Source organism: Corella eumyota, chromosome 2 (assembly GCF_963082875.1).
Source record: "Corella eumyota chromosome 2, kaCorEumy4.1, whole genome shotgun sequence".
Taxonomy (NCBI): Eukaryota; Metazoa; Chordata; class Ascidiacea; order Phlebobranchia; family Corellidae; genus Corella; species Corella eumyota.
Window position 1 is genome coordinate 14,141,902 of NC_137491.1, and position 21,303 is coordinate 14,163,204.

Consider the following 21,303-nt stretch of genomic DNA (forward strand, 5'->3'; position numbering starts at 1 on the left):
AAATATACATTTTCTATTGATTTTTATTATAATTTTATTAGGGGAACACCGGAACTGATAATTTCTGGGTTAATGCAAAATGTTATGGGTGTTTTAACCAAGATTCATTTGATAATGCATGAACTTAAAGAAGCAACTTCCTTAGCAAATTACGTGACATGGGAGTACATTGATTCTCATGGAAAATTTAATCCCTATCCTATTAAAACAAATCTGTTGTTAGAAAATCAGTACAAGGTAAAAAATGTATTATTTTTTGTTATCCCAGCCGAGTCTCTAATCGACTTTAACAGTTTGGGACAATGTTGATTATGATTGCTCGGTAAGTAACTTTTCGCTTGGTTTTGAGTTCAGCAAACGTTTATATAATTTAAAGGGTAGCTACATAACATTAATTGTTGATAAACCCAGAACTCCATGTTGTAAAGCCAATATTTTTACCACCTCAAGTTGTTGCTGGTATAAACGTTTTTTATAGAAATAAAATACAATTATAATAAACAAAGTAATGTAAGGCTTTAAAAAACCATCACATTTTCGTGGTGAATACTGCTACTGTTAAAAGTAAGACTAAAAAGGCAGGCTTTTTTGCTATGGTCTTAATAACATTGTTTCCACTCCTATTACCTATTCTGTTGGGAACAACGTTTATAGGAAAAACATGTCTAATGTTTAGTTATGTTGTTAGATAAATTCTAGCGGTGGGGTTGTTCTTTCCATATTTGTACATAATCAAATGAAGAAATATAGTTTTGATTATAGTGCAATGACTGAAACTTGTTTATCATCTTATTTAACAAACGAAATTCGTAGAACAATCAAGGAAGGAAATAAAGATGGTAAGATATTGTTGTCTTTTTCTTTATTTTCAGTTAAATTTCTTCTATTAACCTTAATTTAGTCTAGTAACTAGGAAATAAAATGAATATGTTAGACTGGGTTAGTCGAATACCAAACAACTGTTTAATTGGAAAAAACAAACGCAAAAAACGTTTTATAATTTAATAACCTTAATCTAACAGTCCGGATTTATTAATAGCTTTTTCATTTTATAGCTTGTTAGATGTTTATTAAGCTTTGTGTTAATTAAGAGTAGTTATCGAGAACATAATGATTTTGTTGTTATAAAGATCTGCCTTCGACCTGGGAAAACATGGCTGGACAACCTTTCAAGCAAGTCGTAGTGCAACCATCATCTACTGAATACAAAAATGTTACACAACAGTTTATTGCAGCTGGCCTCCCTTCTTCTACAATAGTTAGCGTAAGTATTTTTTTATATAAAATAAATCTCGGTATTATAGTATACCGGTCATAGCATTTGATTATAAAAGGCGAAAGATTTCTGGTTCTGACCGCAACCTTATTATATATGTCCATTAGCCTGTTGTTAACGAATTGCTTTTTCAAATATAAATTTAAATCCTAATAAAAAAATTAAAAAAGTTAACAGGAATGAGATTAATACAATTTAAAAAAATGCTATGATAAGCCGTTTTAATTAAAGTATGTTATTATAACTGATAAAGCTTGAGCGACTGCAAAACCCGACCCTGTATAAACAATATCTTGCTCAAAAAAAGAAGATCGAATCACGTGGTGGACAACGACAAGTTTCTCGGGAATTGTTTCATGGAACTTGTCATAGTGTGTGTGCTAATGTTAGTCGTGATGGGTTTGACAGAGGTTACGCTGGAAAAAATGGTTAGCTTGTTGCTAATTTTAAACTTTAAAAAATGAATTTAACTTGTTTAAAAACGAGTTTGCTTTACCAATTTTAACACTTTTGATTTTTTGTTTAATATTTTTGTAGTTGGCTAACATATTGTAACAATCGAGTCTGATTGTCTTTTGTAAGAAAATCCGTATTATAATTTATAGTTTATTATTGCGGAAAAATACACATACAACCGTTCACAAGCTTGTACCACGAATACTAAATACAAATACATCCGATACAGTTAAACTAATACATCACGTGATTAAGCCACGTGATAGAGATAAGGAGTAACAGATCGGCAATAGGTGTAAACACGTGATCTGCAGAATAGATAAGACCTTGGCGTAAACAATAAGATGGCGGATTCGTTACATTCCTCCCTTCCCGATGAAAGCAGAAAATATACAACAAAAATAAAAAACGAATTCACCATGTAACTAACAGAGTTTATGAAGCCTTGCTCTGCTAACGACCATAGGTTTGTTTGAACATTTTGGTTTTTTTATGCGATAGGTATTGTCATTGAGCTTTTGCGTAATCACAAAAGCTGCGCAAATGTCTTTTTGTAATTTTCCACCCGAACTTTTGTTACGAAGCCAGACCGTCTCTCCGGGAACAAAACTTCGCGATTCTCCATTTTTATCTCTTTTTCTTTCCTTGCACCCCGCACACTGCCTTTTGTATTTAATCACATCAGCTTTTAATGATGTCCAATAAAAACGTCGTCGTAATCTCTTTAGCGTCGACATAACCCCCTTATGGCCTTCATTCGCCTTCTTTAAAATCCCTGCCTGCAGCGATGCTGGAACAACCATTTGTAAGTGGAATTTTGACCCCGATGCCGACTCCCATTTTCGAAATAGAACATCATCTTTGATCACGAATGAAGATAGCTGGCCATCAAACTTTGTGGAAATTATATTATGAGTTGGCTTAGAACGAAGATAAAGTTTTACATTTATTATATCAGGGTCTTCTAATTGGGCCTGGGCAATTTCCTTTTCAATAGTATCATCGTCATTTGATTTTGATATTGAACGAATAGGCATATAAAAAGTTTCATTTTCCTGAACTAGTTTCTTTTTGGTAGTAATCGCCTTTGGTTGTTGAATTGTGTTTATTTCTGTACAAGAAAAAGCTTTTGTCGGACTGGAAATAGGATCAAACGCACATGGTAAATTAGAACGGCTTGATTTTGTAATGTAGTCTTTAGTGCTGGTACACGACATTGAGTTAAGGCTTAAATCCATTCGATACAGCTGTTCGTAAAGTTGTCCAGTTTCCAGGGCACTTTCGATTGTAGATGGTAAATGGTGATAAATTGCGGAGTGCAATTCTTCATCGTGTTTTATGGCATTCATAAAACAATTCATCTTTAATTTTTCTAGTTCTTTTGTGCTTGAATTGGTATAAATCGGACATTGCCGAACCATGTTGGCAATGTCGGTTGAAAGTGAATCTAAGGATTCGTTCATTCTTCTTTTTCGGCTATGTAGCTCGTTCAATAAATTTAACTTCGGGGAAGAAAAACGTTTACGCAGTTTATCTTTTAAAACTGCTACTGATGTACGGTCACTTCCAGATAACTTGGTGACGATACTGGCAGCCTTACCATATAAACTTAGCGCTAGTCTATAGCCGCTTTCCCGTGAATCCCAACCATTGGCCTTTGACATAAGGTCAAATTTCATTAAATAATCTTCGACGTCGGTTTCGCCGGTATATTTTTTTAGATCTTGATTAGATGTTGATAGCTCTGTTAATTGGTACAACATCTTTGAATCTAATTTATTTTTCAGAGACGCTAGTTCCCGTTTAATTGCTCGGCGCTCGCGTTCAACTACGCGCTTAATTTCTATAGATATTGATGTTGTTAGAAATTGGTCCATTTTGAATAAATATTTTCTATTTTTATATTCGACAAGTGTGAAACACACGATTGTAATTTCTTGCCGCAATATTTCTTTAAAATTCTTTACGACTTCAAAGAACCAGGATCTCGGATCGACCTCCAATGTAACAATCGAGTCTGATTGTCGTTTGTAAGAAAAGCCGTATTATAATTTATAGTTTATTATTGCGGAAAAATACACATACAACCGTTCACAAGCTTGTACCACGAATACTAAATACAAATACATCCGATACAGTTAAACTAATACATCACGTGATTAAGCCACGTGATAGAGATAAGGAGTAACAGATCGGCAATAGGTGTAAACACGTGATCTGCAGAATAGATAAGACCTTGGCGTAAACAATAAGATGGCGGATTCGTTACAATATATGATATCTAATTATTATTATTTAGCAACTGCTTTTGGAAAGGGCGTGTATTTTGCAACAACTGCTCAATATTCGCATGGTTATACAAAACCCAATCCACAAGGCCACAGTTTCATGTTTTTAGCTGACGTAGTTACTGGGGAATATTGTCAAGGCCATCCATCATATTCCGTAGCACCAACTAACCAAGCAACTAGTCATGCATTTGATAGTGTTGTTAATAATGTTAACGGTCCGTCTATGTATGTGGTTTTTAAAGATGCCAGTGTCTACCCCAAGTACCTAATAAAATACTGCTAAGCTTTTTATAAAACAAAAACCTTTACTTTTTTTGAAATCATTTTTGATTGTGTGAACAATATTTAATCTTTATGTAGGTTGTTTGTATATAAAATTTTTGGGAGCCTGATTGTAAAATTTATATTTCTCAAGATCTTTTATTTTTAATTCGTCCTTTTTTCGGTTGACATAAAAGTAAAATATTTTTTAGTGTACAGTCACTACCATAATTTCTGGAATAATAATTAACGTTACGATATCTTACATTGTTTTAAAAATTTTAATTTAGGAATAAACTTCGGCTTGTAAGTTTTTGAAAGTATATAGCCTATGTTAATCAATGTTGTTGTGAAGTCATTACCAGTAGTTTTGTCATCAAGCTAAATCGTTTATTTTTTATTGTATGACATAAATTGCCCGACACGTAATCATGATCGGTAAAGTTTTCCTGTCAACGCCTGCAAATTAACACTTTTATTTTTGTTGTATATGTATATAGCCTATAATGTTTTATTTTGACTTTAATTTTGTCTTTTTTTTAAATTGTAAAATTGTTAAAGATTTAAAATTGTTAATATTTAACTGTATTTACTGAATTTATATCTGAAATACTTAAACTTGAATGCTTGGATATATAATATTTAATTTTCCATTACAAAATTGTGCTGTTGTGCCCAAAATGTGATAAATGGTGAGCCAATAGTTTTGTAGTTGTTAATTGTAATGTTTTAAATATTGCAATTTTAGAAAAAAACATCTATACATGTAAACAAAGAATTTGGTATGTTTATAATACTCATGATGTAGAGTATATTCTAATTATTAAATATAAAATAATAGTTGCTTTGCATCAACTTTTGTTACTTGATTAATTAAGTACTTTGAACAAATCATTGAAAAAGGATTACTTATTTACGCTTTTGTTATTTAAACTTTATGTTTGATATATGTGTATTGTATGCTTTATTGTATATAAGCAAGCCTAATAGAAATAAAAACAATAATCAAAAGGAATGTTCTTTAACGTTATAAGTGGTATAGTGGTAATAGCAGAAATAGTTTTTATTTTTCATAAGAAAAGTTTCGTTATCACATTAAACCAAGTACTTTTTAAACTGTCATCCAAAATTTCTAAGCTTTGATCTTTTAAACAAATCATTAAAATGTTAATTAAACAACACACACTAATAACTTAAGTTTTTTTTTAACTTTTTAATAATCATGTGTAAAACTATTAACGTCTTAAACAACTAATACGAGTATTAAGGCAGTACGCTTGTTGCTAATTAGTAGTCGCCTGACATGACCTATTGTTTTGAGTTCGCGACTTGACTAAACACCAACGGTTATTTTACCTCTGCAGACATCATCTAAGTGTTTAAATGTATATACCCTTACCCCAACCCTATCTAAGTTTGTTGTTTATTTGAAGACAGGCCTCCAACGAAGAGAAAACAACGTTCCGTTCACCATACCAAAGAATTCTGACGAACCGTTCTACATAGGTAAAAATTCTCTCGCTCCATAATCCAGACGAAAGAATTTGGAAAAGCCGTAGTGTTATTATGTTTTGTCTAGAACCAGACAACATACGTGACCCAAAAAAACTTTAACATTATTACTGGCTTTATCTACATTGTTTATCTTTGTAAGGTAGGTAATCTTTTTGTTTAGTTTAAGTACCTTTAATTCTAACTAATTAACAGCCCACGAACCCGTAAATTTTTTCAGTTTTGGATGCTTTATAACACCCCTATTCAAGTAATATAGACATGAGTAAATTATGTTGTTAAAATTCCTAAATTTAAATAACAAAAACCCATTATTTGTTAGCTAAGTACAAAATGAAACTGTTTTTTTATTTTGTTTAACGTTGTTTACGATAAAAAAATGCAGGGACTTAAGGTCATGCTTCTTTAATAACATCTTAGAATGTTAGTTGGCGCCTACTAAAATTAATTTACTAAAAAATGCGATGAGTGTAAAATTGGTTTATAAACTGAAAGTTAAACTCTAATAAAATATCTCTACCGATATATAACGCCACAATATTATTTTTTTTTAAATATTTTCTACAGCAACAAAATTACTTAATCAATACAGAGAAAGGCATGAAAATATAGTTTTAGTTAATCAATGTATATACTATGTTTAAATTTACATTTTTTAAAGTACAATCAAGCATTAACATTATAAAAGAACAAAAAAACTTATTGTTAACACCTTTATAGAATACATATCTTATAAAATCAAATATTTAAATTAAAAACCTTAATGATGACCTTTAAATGTCAATAATAAACATCTACACATAAGTAACTAATAGGTCGTACTTTAATTCGTAAACAAAAGATGCCAAAATATTTTTTGTATAATTTCTATAAAAAGGAAATTGTTTTTTAAAAAGCCTAGGATTATTAGAATAACAATTCCATGAACAAGCCCCGTTACTTTAAAGTAATTTGAACACTATTTAACTTCTCCAACAACTCACAATCAATAAAATAACATAAAAAATTAAATAAAACATAGCAAAAATCAATTTTAATTTTTAACTATTTAGGAACTCGACGAAGTTAATTTAAATGCATACATAATTTTATATACAAAGGAAATTACTTGGCGCTATAAAAACTTATCTACATCAACATAATCAATCAATGTCAAATATAGCAAGAATAAAAACTATTGACATGAACAAACTAAAACTTTTCTTTATAAAAAGGTTAGCAATATTTTAGTAAGTACTTGGGGTAGATGCTGGCGTCTTCAAACACCATATACATAGATGGACTGTTGATATCATCAACAACACTATCAAATGCGTGACCAGTTGCTTGGTTAGTTGGTGCTACGGAATATGATGAATTACCCTGATAATATTCCCCAGTAACTACGTCAGCTAAAAACATAAAACGTTCTCCCTGTTGGTTAGGTTTTGTATAACCATGTGAATATTTTGCATATGTTGCAAAACAAACCCCTTTTCCGAGAGCAGTATCTAAACAAAATTTCCATGCTACAATAACTTGTGATTAAATGTAAATAAACAATAAAATAAAAAAATAAACTTTTTAGAATACACCAATTTTACAACTATTTTAATTTAATAAACAAGAAAACAAGCGGACCTTGTTTTTCAGCATAATTCCAGTCGAACCCATCACGACTAACATCAGCACACACACTATGACAAGTTCCATGAAACAATTCACGAGAAACTTGTCGTTGTCCACCACGTGATTCGATCTTTTTCTTTTGGACAAGATATTGCTGGTACATAGTCGGGTTTTGCAACCGTTCAAGCTTTTAAAGGTGTTGTAACGCATTTATTATTAAACTAATAAATTAAAACAAATTGTCTAAGAAGCGCTAGGTGTACATTTTAACTTTTAATGGTTTTCAATAATAAATCAACAATATAGATTGCGATGATGCTTTATTACGCAAGTAATTTTCAGCACTATTAGATAACGTTCTCAAACACTTACGCTAACCACTGTGACATGAGGTAGGCCATCTATAAACTGTTGGGTAACAGTAGTGTATTCACTAGTTAATGGTTGTACTACGACTTGTTTAAAAGGTTCACCATCCATTGGTTCCCAGGTTGATGGCAAATCTTTAATATATCAAAATCTACCCTTTTACATAATTTCAGAAAGTTGCATTTATTTAAATAATGTTTATTTTATATAAAGCGATATAAACCTATTCTTGGTATATTTTACTACCATTGTGACATCTTTCAGTAGATTGTAATTAGTTTATTCGCTAGTCACTAGACTAAATATTATTTGATAAAATAGACTTTACCTTAAATAAAAAAAAAAAAAACTAAATATTACCATCTTTATTTCCTTCCAATTTTCTACGAATTTCGTTTGTTAATCCAGATGATAAACAAGTTTCAGTCATTGCTTTATAATCAAAACTATATTTTTTCATTTGATTATGTTTAATCATGGAAAGAACCACCGCGCAGTTCGAATTTCTCTAACAGAAAACGATATACCACGTAAAACGTATTCTTTTGTAAATCATGCAACACAACTTAACACCATATGCAAATGGTAATAATGAAAAGTATCTTGTAACAGGAGGTAAAGGAATTCATGGGTGACAAACAATTATACTAAGCAATCAAACTTGGTATTTTTTGTTTAGGTATACTTTTACTATTATTTTTTGTGGGTAAAAAAAGATTTTTATTTTTGAGATTTAAACTTTATGATTTGAATTTAAAACTGCATGTGATTTTAGATGTTCAAAATTTAAAAAAAATTAGCAAATGGAAAATAAAAACTTTTATACTGTTAAAAAAATTCAAGACATTAAATTACAAGTAGAATTTAAAAAAATATATAAAGGAAAAATATCTTTTTAGACTCACAGTAATTAAGATTTTATTTTGCCCATTTAAATATAAAAGTATTTGAGAAAATAGCATTTACCTTATAATTATTTTCCAACACCAAATTTGTTTTAATCGGAAACGAGCTAAATTTTCCATTAGAATCCTTATACTGCCATGTCACGTGATTTGGTAAGCAAATTGCTTCTTTAAGTTCGTGCAATATCAACTGAATCTTAGTTGAAACATCCATGACATTTTGGGTTAAACCGGTCACGACTAGCTCAGGAGTTTGTCTTAAAAAATTTAATGCAAAAACTTTTAAAATAGAAAGAACAATTTGTCATTTTATAGCTATGAGTGTTTCTTAATTAATCTTTAACCGAAAATATATTTTTATATAACATTAAATATAAATCAGAATTAAAAATACGAATTTGTCGATAGCTGAATTGCAACATCAAATTCATTTTGAAATGCTTTAATTTCCATTTTATCCTCGAAATCCAGTTTATGAATCGTTTTATCAGCGATCTTTTTCTCAGTACTCAATTCGTGAATGTGTTTAGTTATTTCTGACCACGTCTACGGAAAACATTTGCGGTTATCACTATCAGGCATAAACTATGTTAATAGCAAACATATTTAAAAAAACATATCTTGCCTTCGCTAATGAAGTTTTATCTTTACAGCACAGATTAAGTTGGATTTTCCTAGTATCAAGTTTTTCAGACTTTATTCTTTTAGATTGCGAATCCTTGTATTTATCATTTCCAACAAGAATTATACAGGAATTAATTTTTCTTTGTGTGTTTAGGTAATTTTCTCCCTTTTCCCCCAGAAAATATTTTGGCATTCCCGGATTTTCAATTATGTGTGTGGCAATTGCAAAAAAACCTACTTGCTTCCTTATCCATTTTTCAGCTATTTAGATAGACAAATAAAACAATTTAGATCTTTAATTGGTATAAATAATAAGTATTTTTTTCATAGAAAACTTTAAATAGTTCTCACATTATACTGTAATTTTATTATGGCAAATAATAATTATAAAAGTCGTGTTAAATTTGTTAACTAAAACGGGTAGCCTAAGTAAACTTTTATCATAGTGTTAAATAATTACCCTTTTCAACTTTATTTGCTTTGCCTTTAAGTTTTATTCCCTGGATTTTTGAGGAGATTTTCCAATCAATTTCATTCAAGCAACAATCTCTTTCAATACAAAACTCTCTGATAAAAAGAGCTTCTGTATATGACATGCTTACACCTCTTTCCAAAATGTTATGCTTTTCAAAATGACTGCGAATTGTTTTCAAATCTTTATTGATATAAGCTGATTGTCCAACAATTATAACAGAAGAGTTATTTTTCTGAATAAATATATAAACACAATATTTTAAGTTATATACTAGTAAATTGCTCGTCATAAAAATAAAACAAGTGCCTGCTCAAACACTTTAAGCTGCATTGTTTTATTTTGAAGGCCTTTTTTAATAAACATGTAACTACCTTAATTATATGGCCAGTATAAACCAAAAAAAACTTTATTATATAGTTAATATAAAATAAAAAAATATACAGACTTATTTTAAAAATATAAGTACTGAATTGTATCAATTTGATTCAAAAAAATCCTTGTTAATAACTTACATCAACGATGATGCGACTAAATCCTGAAGTACAAATTTGCTGGTTTAGTATTTTCCACTCTGGCATTTGTATCAGCTGGTTAAAATTTGGCCCGACTGGAAAAACCTCTTTTATCACCAACTCATTTAAAATGGCTTCTGCTTTGCAAGATATTGAATACTCAAATGCAAAAAAACATGGTGCTCCTGATAGCAATTGCAATGATGCTTAAACACAAAAGTTTAAAGGATTTTAAAATAAAATAATTTCGCAAGGAAGTTCCCGTTTAATTTTATTTTTATAATTTTAATGGTATATGTATATACAAAGGTGGGCACCAAACCGGTAATCCTTTACCCAACCGTCAATTAACAAAGTTAAATTTTATGTTTAAATTTATCTTTTGCGTTAAATTTAAAAATTGTTATTAAACATGTTAACTTTCGTTAATTTGTGCTTACTTTAAATAAGTCCGTGGATTTATTGTTATTACAAGTAAACCATTGTAATATATGTTTACATGGGCTTAATATTGCCATTGGTTTGTTTTTTTTATTTTTTAAACAGTCAAAATTTTAATTATTCACTGTTTCGTAGGGTCTGTTGTTGATTTGTTTTAATCAAATTTTACTGTTAACAGTATTCATAACTTCCAATACTTTCTTTAGCTTAACTAATCAATGAAATGAAGTTTATGTATTGTGTAACGAATAACTATTTTACAAAATGACTTCTGTTAACTGTGCCAACCTAGGTGTATATACATAGTTTACAATACTCCTTAATGATATTTTAATCTAAAGCTTAAAACGAATCAAAAAGTACAAATGTAACTTCAAACAATAGCTTTTAAAATGAGAATATACTAAAATTTAATGGAACTCCAACCTTTTATGTTTGCCTTTTTCAATCTGGTTTGTAAAACTGTTATAACTGAGTTTTTTGACATGTTTCTCTTTAGGGCTTCTTGCAAATACTTTATCTGCTCCGTTTCAATAAAGTTTAATTCAAAAAAGGAAAGTTCCTACAAAATAAAAACTATGAACGGCTAACCAGATTACACAAGAATAATGAAAAAGACAAAAAAAGCAGCTTTTGTTAACCTGGTTATCAAGACAATAGATCTTAAACATAATTTTAAAAGTTAAAAAAAAACCTGTAAGTATTTGTCCATTTCTGCATCAAAAGATTTAACCTTGCTTTTAGCTCCTTTGATAGCAGCTTGATGAGTATCAATTTTAACTTTTAACTCAATAACTTCATGGTATTTTGCCGCCAGTTTTTCAAATATACCACACTCAACCAATTTTCTAAAATCAAGCAAAATATCATGATAAGATGTTCATCTATATGTTAATTTTGACCAGTTTACAGGCAAGGAATTATTTTGTTTAATTTTATCCAAAAAACCTGAATGTATTTTCGGAATATTTTCTCTCATCATCTTGTATATCACAATGCACCTTAAAATAATTTTTAATGGCAGCAACTTCCAATTTATTTCCTGTAATTGTGACACTTCCTGGCTTTCCAGAGTTCCATCTAATGTAAAATTTTAATCAAAACAATTTTTAAAGCAAAGATCAAAATATCCCAAAATTAATTTTATGTTTTAAGGTCCATTAAAAATTAAAAACAACAAATTGACCTACCTAACAAAGGCATCATGAATAACATCTTTTGTAACTTCAACCTTTATAAACTCTTTATCTTTTTCCCACAAGTTTGATGCTCGCATTTCATCTAATCTTTCCTGATTGAGTTCCACCACATCAACAGTAAACTGCACAAAGTAATTGTGTAATTTTTCTCTACACTCAGATTCAAATCGATCCTGCGTATATTTTTGTTCCAGCAATTTCTATAATAAAAATTTAATCTTACTAAACGTTGGTTATTTATTTAATTTGTTAAATATAATACGAAGTTGACATTTTTAATATAAAAAAGTCTACTTTGGTTTTTTAAATGAAAACTATAAATATAGTTGTTTTACGAATTACATTAGGTTAAAATTTTAAGAAATTTTTTGTTGTGTTTATATCTACATTATGCAGAACCACGTTTTTTAAAATACATGTAGAATTTCTCAAATAACATAAAAAAATTAAAAAAACTACCTCTGGCCAAATTGGGGTCAGGTTTAACACAAATTGCGAGTTTTTTCCCTTGCTTTCCTTATTTACAATATCGAAGTCTGCCAAATCCTTAAGTTTTAATTTTAATTCAACCTTTTTTTCTGAATTTTCAATAACAAAGTAGATTATATCTTGCTCACATGTTGGGTTGAGTTGAAATGAAGTAATTGAGCCTTAAATGTGGTAGACTTTTTACATTTAAATTTTTTAAATATTTATTGCAAAATATTAGTTAACATTTAGCTAACAATTATTTTTTTAACTTTAGCAAGTATTTACATTTCGGCATTTCATTACTGTTTGTAATTGTAAAATCGTCAGGAAAATCAGGAAAATATAAAGAAACAGAAACACTTTTGTTTCTAAACTTTAAAGTTTTGGAACTTTTCACTACTCGTTCAGCAACTACAAAACAAAATAAACAAGTGGTAAAAAAACAAAAGATATTTTTTGTAATTTTTTCTTTTTTATTTTATAATATTATGTATTAAATGTTAACATAGTCCTATAAATTTAAACCAACAGTTAAAAAAATAATAATGTTAGATTGTCGACCAAACTCTAAGTCAAACAAATACAATACAAAATCACAAAATTATATTATGCAAAAGAACAACTTCTGCAGTAATTAAAACATTAATTATAATATACTTTACCCCTATAATCGGCAAAAACCACTATTGCTTTATAATCAGAGGGATGATAATCAACTAGTGTAACTTCTTCTCCGTTTGTGAGTTTAATTTCATTCCGTGTAACTCCACTCGGAATGTTTTCAATTTTAATACAATCAGTATGACAAAGTTGAAAAGCCTGACATTTAACACAATAAATATTATAAACATATTCAATGGGTAAATTATAAACATATTCAATGGGTCAATAAATATTATAAACATATTCAATGGGCCAGTACACAGATATTAGATAAAACCTAAATTTTTGTTCAAACCTTTAGTGTTTTTCCTTCTAATGAATCTTGTTGAGCAATGCGAATAATATCTTTTAAGTCTATAAAACGGAAAAAAGGGTTTAACTTATATTATAAAGAAAAAAATGTAAATTTTAGAGAATAAAGGTCATTTATATTCAACTACACTTAAAAAAGGACTGCTCAGCCTAAACTTAGCCAGGTTTGGATATTGCCCAACATTAAATGATCTACATCTTTAAATTTTAAACCCAACAAAATTTAATATTGTTTACAGCATCTTACAAAATAAAATTCAGATGGTCGGTTACATAAACTATTTTGGCATCTTACTATTACATTGACCTGCCAACACTGAGAGTATTTTCTAGAATCTTAAGTTTTTTAATGAAGTTCAACATTACACCAGTTAAAACTGAATTTGGTAACTTTATGTTAAAAATAATAAAAATTACAGAAAGTTTACCATTATGATCCTGATCATATTGAATTAAATATGAATTAGAATTTTCTAGTTTTTTAATGTTACTAGGTGCAATTTGATTTTTTTGATCACAGCATTCAAAAAACAATGACATTATATGTGGTTGAGCTGCTACGCCCTTGAAGAAAATAATTTTCACATTAATTCTTGTATATTGCAAGGTTTTTTTTTAAGTATTAAATATCAAGTCTAAAATATTTAAATATATAAAACCCTTACTAATATTTAAATTTGTTAAATTGCAACAATAAACATTTCTACTTTGTTAAACGTGAATCCGAAGCAATAAATGCTATTTAATACATTTATAGAGCCAAACTATTCTTCTTGATACCAAATTTAAAAAGTTTAATTATTTCATTCAAATTATTTTTTACCTTTTAATTCTATTTGCAACAATAAACATTTCTACTTTGTTAAACGTGAATCCGAAGCAATAAATGCTATTTAATACATTTATAGAGCCAAACTATTCTTCTTGATACCAAATTTAAAAAGTTTAATTACTTCATTCAAATTATTTTTTAACTTTAAATTCTATTTTATTTAAATAAAACTATAATATCACATTTTAATTAAATTTATCGCTTGCATGCTTTTTTAACTGAGTTTCTACGTATTTTTGTTACAAAGCATAATTTCAATTTAAAAATGCAAATCTTTAGTACTATTAACTAATTTATATTTTTTTACTAAATTAGTTTTATGTGTATTAAGTTTAACACTTGTAACTTTTAAATATAAACTTTAAAGCCTAACATGTACATCAAAAACAATTAACACGTCAAAAAAACAATTTTTATAGTAATAAATGTATAAGATTACCCAAGAAATAATAATTTTATTAAATTAATGAAATTTTACCTCAACAATAAATCTATCCTTAAAAATTGGTGGAATAGTTTTCTTAAAAACTCGAAAAGAAGTTGCATTAATTTTATGATGCTTTTTTTGAACTACTTGATCAGCATCTGAAAAAAGGTTTAACAAAACATATTCATTAATTTAATTGAAGGTGGCCCATTAAAAATTAAAGTTTTCTGTTAAACTACTGAAATTTTGTATTAAATTTCATGATTGGTATACTGGTTAAAACAATATTTGGTAAACAATGACAACTATTTTTTTGAAATAAGATATATGTTTTAAAGACAAAAATGCAATTTTTTAAACTCAGTTAACAAAAATTACAACAAGTTTAATAGTTTTTAAAATTGACCTTTTTAAAAAATATTTATACCATTTTTATTCTCAAAAACAATCAAGTACCCATCCAAAATAAGTCTTATATCTACAACTGTACCACCACTTGAATTTTCGCTGGATTGAAAATAGTTCTTTAAGTCATCTAATGAAAGTGTTTGAGATGTTTTGGGTACAAGTACACAGCTACAACAAAATATTAAATTTGGTTTGTATATAATATATATAAACAATAGCACTTGATGGAATTTAAAATTAAAAAAAAATATTAAAAGAAGATTTTTAACTGCAACACTAATTTTGTCACGATTTGCAATTAACAGATTAATTTTAATTCCACTCAACAAACAATGTGCAGCCTACTTTTCAGCATAGTCAGCAAACAGCCCATCATTTTCCTTTAGCAAGTTAAACCAGGTGGTGGAGTGTTTAAAGGTTATTGATTTTTGATTTGTGAAATTTTCTTTTATTGCTAAAAATATCAACCAAACTGGTAAAAGAAGTTTAATGATATGTAACTATGCTTAAGCACAACCACTACCAACTTTTTCTAGCAGCGCTGTCCATGATGGGCCTTTTGTTGCCTATCGTCAGATATCTTATTAAGCTTTCAACTGTAAAGCACAAAAAATCATGCTAAAATATAAAAAAAATTTCATATAAATTTTTAATGTAATTTTTACATTCACGATTGTCCCATTGAATAACTATTTTGCTTCCATTTGGCATTTCATTGCCATGTGCTAAAGCCACTTCTGCAGATTTCTATTATATAACAATTTTGGGGGTTACAATGTAAAATTAGTTGTATGTAAATCTAAATATTTATAATTAAAAAAGGCATTTTGAAGAAAAATCATTAAAAAGGCATACTGTTAAAAATTTGAACAAGAATATAAAAACACAAATATTTATTAATTAGTTTTCATAAATGTAAATATTATATTATTTTAACAATAAAAACAATTTTTATACATGATCTTTAAAATAAACTTTTGAAAAGTCATGTTGATTTCTTCTTTTAACACAATCAACATTTTCTATTTCCCCAAATCTAAAATAAAGGTTAGTTATTATTAAGTTTAATAATAACTTTAACCTTTTTAAACAATTAAAATAAAAAATACCTTTTAAAGTGATTTTTAAGAGCAAATTTGGTAAAATATTGATGTGGAATGTTTCTACAATATAAACTCCTTTGTAATTGAAATGCTGCATCATTAATATCTAATAAGTATCAATCATTCATGAAATAGTAAACATTTATGTTTAATTAGCTTCTATTAGCAGCAAACAAAACAAACATTCAGTTAATGAAAAGCCTAATATACCTTTAAAAATATAATAATAAGCAGTTGCAATAATGATGACACTTTTTGGAATATACAATTGGTTTTTGCATGAAACTTTTACAATTATAAAAAATATTATAATTTTTATAAACTTGATACTCCTAATTTAAGAAAAAAAGAATAAAATAAAAAATGACAACTAACCAAAAAAGATCTTAATTTTACATATTAAACCTAAAAAAAAACCTAAACTAAAAATTTTTTTCTATTAATATAAAAATAAAAATAACCATGCTTAAAGTTTATCAAAATTTAAACCTTTGCTAGTACGACCATCACAAGAATTTATAAGATCTTCCTTTATCTTGTAAACTATAAAGCACAAATAATAAATTTACAAGTGGTTTATGCACAAATAAATTTACGATTAATTTAAAAATAAATAAATTTACAATTAATTTATAAAAAAATAGAACTTTTTTTAACAATAAAATTTTACATTCACGGTCGTCCCATTGAATAAATATTTTGCTTCCATTTGACATTATAATGCCATCTGCTAAAGCTGCCTTTGCCGATTCCTATTACGCAAAAATATACATTTTCAGTTTATTACATAGTGCAATATTAGTTTAATAACATAGTTATTTCATTGAAAAAGCATTGGATTTACGCAATTAGCTATTGTCCTGTTTGAAAATTAAAGGCTTTAACATTAATATTTTTATTTAGACTTATCATTCAAATAATAAAAACAAATTTTCATACATGATCTTTATAGTAAACTTTTGCATAAGGTTGAGTTCTTCCTGCAATACATTTAACACTTTCTATTTTACCAAACCTAAAATAAAATTAATTTAATTAAAATTAACATTTTTTTGCAACATAAATAGAAAATACCTTTCAAAATGCTTTTCAAGAGCAAAGCTGGTATAATATTGATGTGGAATATTTCTACAATATAAACCCTTTTGTAATTGATTTGCTTCTTCATCTATATCTAATAAATATTAATATTTAATAAAATTTTAAGTTTAATTTAAACTTCATTTTCCAATTGCAAAACAAACAATAATGTAATAAAAAAACTAAAAAATTATCTAACAAAAAAACTAATAAATATTTAACATAAAAAGTAGACAGCAAAAATTTCTTATTTTAAAATTGTAAATTTACTTTTAACATTAAATAAAAACAAAATATTGTAAATAAAATTAATGTTCTAGTAAACTCTGTACTTCTTGCTATTGGATTACTGCCTTTTATTGCAGAGCTCATATGTCTTCCCTCCTTTTTAATTGGTTCACTTGCTATTAAAAATATATTAAATTTAAACACAGCTTGAACAATTTAAAAAATAATTCAAAAAAGTGTAACACATTTAAAGATAAAAAAATGTATTAAATCTTTTTCTTTTAAATTGAAAAAAAATAAATTAACTTAATTTTAATTGCTAACACCAATTCAATATTTTAGCATTCTAACCATTTTTTTCATCCCATCTTTTATTAATGCAGAAATAATTACAATCATCATCTACAGTCGATCCATGATAAATTGCTTCTTGTGCTGCATTCTATTTTTAAACCAAGTAAGTATAAAAATTTTTTAATTTTCTGCACCTGGCAGAAAAAAGACATTGTGTAGAAAAGCATTTGCATTGTTAATTACTACAATGCAAAGGCTTTTCCAGTGGCAATTTCTAGTGGCAATTCACATGCAGTATTGGCTACAAAACTGGGGTATGAAAACACAAAGTAACAACATAAAATATCAAACAAAACTAACCTAAGTTAATGAACAATTTATATATGTTAAAACTCCCTTCTCAAGCATAAAAATATTTTATTCTACAAACCCTAAACAGCGCAAACTTGTTTTCATTCTTACATTACCATAATAAAACACTAAGAAAAACCAAATTATATATATACATATAAAAAGTCCAATTTATGTATCATGTAGTATTTTAAAAATCATATTAAATTTTTTTTTAATGTTTTTTGGGCCTTTTTATTAGAGTTAAATGTGTTAAAATAGCTTACCTTAAAAGTTATTTTAAAAATATTAGTTTAACCTTTTTAATCAGATTTTATTGTAAAAACTCTTACATTATCTTTATAAGAAATCCGATTAACATCAAAATCCAAATTTTTTATTTTTCCAAATCTGAAAATCATTAGTTAAATTTACAAATACAACTGATAAAAATAGTTAATAAAGATCTTATAATTTAACCTGCTAAAATGTTTTGAAACTGTTCTCTCATTTAAAAAATGTGGAGACAAACCACTGCAAACAATATCTCTCCTAATGGCTTGTTTTCTAGACCGTAAAGTTGGTTTTAGTAGAAAAGTTGGTTTTGGTGGTAGAGTTGGTTTCGGTGGCAGGGTTGTGCGTGGAAGCGGACGTGGTGGTCTTTCTATAAAATTGTTAACAGCCTAATATTTTCTTTGTAACATTAGATAATAACGATCAAACATGTTTACCAAGTAACTTTGGTTTTAGGCTGTTTAATACTTTTGTATACCCAACAAAGTTTAAATTTCTCTAGAAATGATGAAACAAATTAAAAACCTTTACTATTTGCAAAATTTTCTGCAGCTTGATTTTTCTCTTTGGGGCGAGTTTCATTTTTTAAAGTTTCTGGTTTAGTCAAATTGAACTTTTTTTTGGCAACTAAATACAACAACATTTTATAATGCCTGCTTTACAATAAGACCCAAAAATGATTTATTTTTAACAATAATATAGTAACCAAACCAAGAATATAATAAAAAAACACTAACACATAAAAATAATACGAAATCATGCTCTGTTTTATTGAATAACCTAATTTTGCTTACATGTAAAAACTAAAATAACAAAAAAATTACATGTTGCACAACAATGATAAATGTTTTTTTAATGCAAAATTAACTGCTGTTCTAATAACCCAATCTTTAAATTTCTTAACTTATTATAATTTAAAAATATAATAATATTTTGTTGCAAAAATATTTTTTACCCATTTCTCTTTTATGTATTTCATTTTTGTTTTGTTCTTTTAAGTCATTTCTTATATGCTGAAGAACAATATCAGGCAAGTCCTTACTTATGTTTAGAATAATCCGAACAGAATCATGCCTTGCTTTAATATTTGCTAATTGGATGAATTTGTTTGCAGCTACATGAAAAATTATAAAATGGTTGAGTTTTAGCAAAAATTTTATATTTTGTTATCAGTAAAAAATCTTTGAAAAAAGTTTGTAAATTAAAAAGTTGAAGACTATATGTTTATTTAAACATATGTTTTTATACTGCATTTCTTAAAAAGTGCTATTAAATTATCCAAAATATGTCTTTTTTGTTTACTTACCTTCAGCAGTTTTAAGAAATACTTCAACAACCAAGAATTCTGTGTTCTTTTCATTTTTATATTCTTTTTTGCTTGCAATTTTTAAAAAGTTTGGTATTAATGCAAGTTTTAATTTTTGTAAACGAAAGTCGATAGGCAGATTACTGACAAAAATTCTAAAACCATTTTCCGAATGGTCTTGAATGTTTTTCTCCATTTTCAACCAAATTTAAAGTATATATTTTTAAAATACTACATAGTATAACTTTTAAATTTGACATGTAAAAAATATTTAAAATATTTCTGCTTGCACGATAAGGTTTTATTCTTTATATTTGATATAAACACGCTAGTTGGTTAATACTTAAGTGATACCTTTCTTGTACCAATATTGGTATTATCTAATCACGCTAAATAAAATTTTATTCCCCAAATATCTTATTCTGGTTATGTTCTCATTGGTGGCGTCCTTAGCTACGCTTTTTCAAAGTGACTTCAAGACAGTTCTTCTGCGGAGGGGGTTACCCTAAGCAAAAAATAATTTTAATTTTTTAAAGGGCCTGCGACATGCAAAATTAACATTTTTTTAATTAATAGTTTAGTTAGGAAAAATTAAAAAAAATAATAATTTTGGAGACGTATTTTATCGAAAATTTAACGCTGAACTTTGCATGGCGCAAAATCCGGCAAGGACCATTGTGACGTGTCTGCGGGCCCCTGACTACAATACAAATGGTGTATTAATTGCAAAAAAGTTACTTATTTTTGTTATTTTAAGTAAAAAACAATACGCCAATGCGTAATTTTAAGTTACTTACCGTTAACTTTAAATTCTGCATAATGTTAAAAAAAAGCGCTTGTATAAAAACTGGTTTTTAGTAAGCTATATTCGCGTTCATAGCAACGTGATATTAATACGTTACGTGTGTTGCAAAAACAGTTTTATGCGCATAAATCACAACTGCAAAGTTACATGTGGCCTGCACTTGAATGAAAAACTGTTTTTAATCAACACTTGAGCCAAAAAAGAGGCAATTTTAAGTAAATTAGGTGCAACAAAACTGCTTTCCAAGCTACTTAGTACGCTGAACTATACTGGGACCTAAGTAGCGTCATCCCGCCTTGAGAAAACCAGCACATTGAAACTAGCGTTAAAATTACATACTGGCAATGTAAGTTATTTACAATTTAACATAAAACCCCAAAATGTCTTTCAACCGGTAATAGAAAGCATTTTGGGCTAAAAGTGTAAGAGAAAATCGGCACGGGAAAATAATAAAACTGAAACACAGGACCGGTAGAAAATTGTAGTCAAAATAAGCCTTAGAATCTGTAGAATTTATAAAACCATTAATATTGCTACATTTAACATGTTTTTATTTAATAAATAACGTTTTTACACCCAAACATTGACCTAAGCCCAGGCACAAATTTAAGAACGGTCATAATTACTTTCACACCGGTTCGCGGGATTTTTGCTATGTCCATTTTTAAAATTACAAAACTCTATTATTTGATTTTTAAAAAAATTTAAATTTATTTTTTTTTAATTGAGAAAAAATCAGTTAACATTTTTAGACCAAAATATATTACTTTACCTAAAAACACAAAAAACATGTCGCAAGCCCATTAGGGTTTCAATACCCA

The 21,303-nt window shown here is 27.8% G+C and overlaps 2 protein-coding genes across 5 annotated transcripts in view; one reads left to right on the plus strand and one right to left on the minus strand.

The window, feature by feature from the left end:
* The window catches only part of LOC145742890 (protein mono-ADP-ribosyltransferase PARP14-like), a 21,780-nt gene extending 13,864 nt beyond the window's left edge, over positions 1–7,916 (plus strand). For 2 of the 3 annotated variants that reach the window (XM_082560726.1, XM_082560727.1), the window contains exons 42-46: positions 42–237; positions 689–839; positions 1,131–1,264; positions 1,530–1,704; positions 4,032–5,276. In XM_082560726.1, coding sequence (XP_082416852.1) covers positions 42–237; positions 689–839; positions 1,131–1,264; positions 1,530–1,704; positions 4,032–4,306 — 931 coding nt within the window. In that variant the 3' untranslated portion in view covers positions 4,307–5,276. Of the gene's footprint in view, positions 1–41; positions 238–688; positions 840–1,130; positions 1,265–1,529; positions 1,705–4,031; positions 5,277–5,717; positions 5,939–7,428 lie in introns of those variants that run through there. The other variant, XR_014280962.1, reaches the window with a different exon arrangement.
* LOC145742891 (uncharacterized) lies at positions 6,612–19,947 on the minus strand. Of its 2 annotated transcripts, XM_082560728.1 has the most exons (36): positions 19,678–19,947; positions 19,327–19,485; positions 18,897–18,998; positions 18,558–18,741; positions 18,431–18,488; positions 17,805–17,895; positions 17,558–17,629; positions 17,220–17,319; positions 17,085–17,160; positions 16,816–16,897; positions 16,635–16,688; positions 16,152–16,251; positions 16,000–16,078; positions 15,708–15,789; positions 15,570–15,638; positions 15,388–15,496; positions 15,062–15,210; positions 14,686–14,792; positions 13,804–13,939; positions 13,359–13,417; positions 13,063–13,219; positions 12,686–12,811; positions 12,389–12,579; positions 11,921–12,129; positions 11,679–11,810; positions 11,425–11,578; positions 11,157–11,292; positions 10,290–10,495; positions 9,763–10,009; positions 9,304–9,563; positions 9,073–9,224; positions 8,740–8,935; positions 8,134–8,281; positions 7,777–7,907; positions 7,417–7,591; positions 6,612–7,286 (listed from the first exon to the last, which is right to left on the minus strand). In XM_082560728.1, exons 1-36 carry the CDS (start codon positions 19,871–19,873, stop codon positions 7,012–7,014), a joined length of 4,959 nt encoding a protein of 1,652 aa, XP_082416854.1. In that variant the 5' UTR covers positions 19,874–19,947; the 3' UTR covers positions 6,612–7,011. The 2 variants fall into 2 exon arrangements, with proteins under 2 accessions (XP_082416854.1, XP_082416855.1); XM_082560729.1 differs by lacking the exon at positions 6,612–7,286 and having other exon boundaries at positions 7,459–7,625.
* Between the last annotated feature and the right edge of the window lie 1,356 nt (positions 19,948–21,303).

Coding starts and splice junctions, on each gene's coding strand:
- LOC145742891 (XM_082560728.1), bottom strand. CDS start 19,873: ATGGAGAAAAACATTCAAGACCATTCGGAAAATGGTTTTAGAATTTTT. Junction 18,489..18,557: donor GTTTCAAAACATTTTAGCAG/GTTAAATTATAA, acceptor AATGATTTTCAG/ATTTGGAAAAATAAAAAATT. Junction 15,497..15,569: donor GGACAGCGCTGCTAGAAAAA/GTTGGTAGTGGT, acceptor TGATATTTTTAG/CAATAAAAGAAAATTTCACA.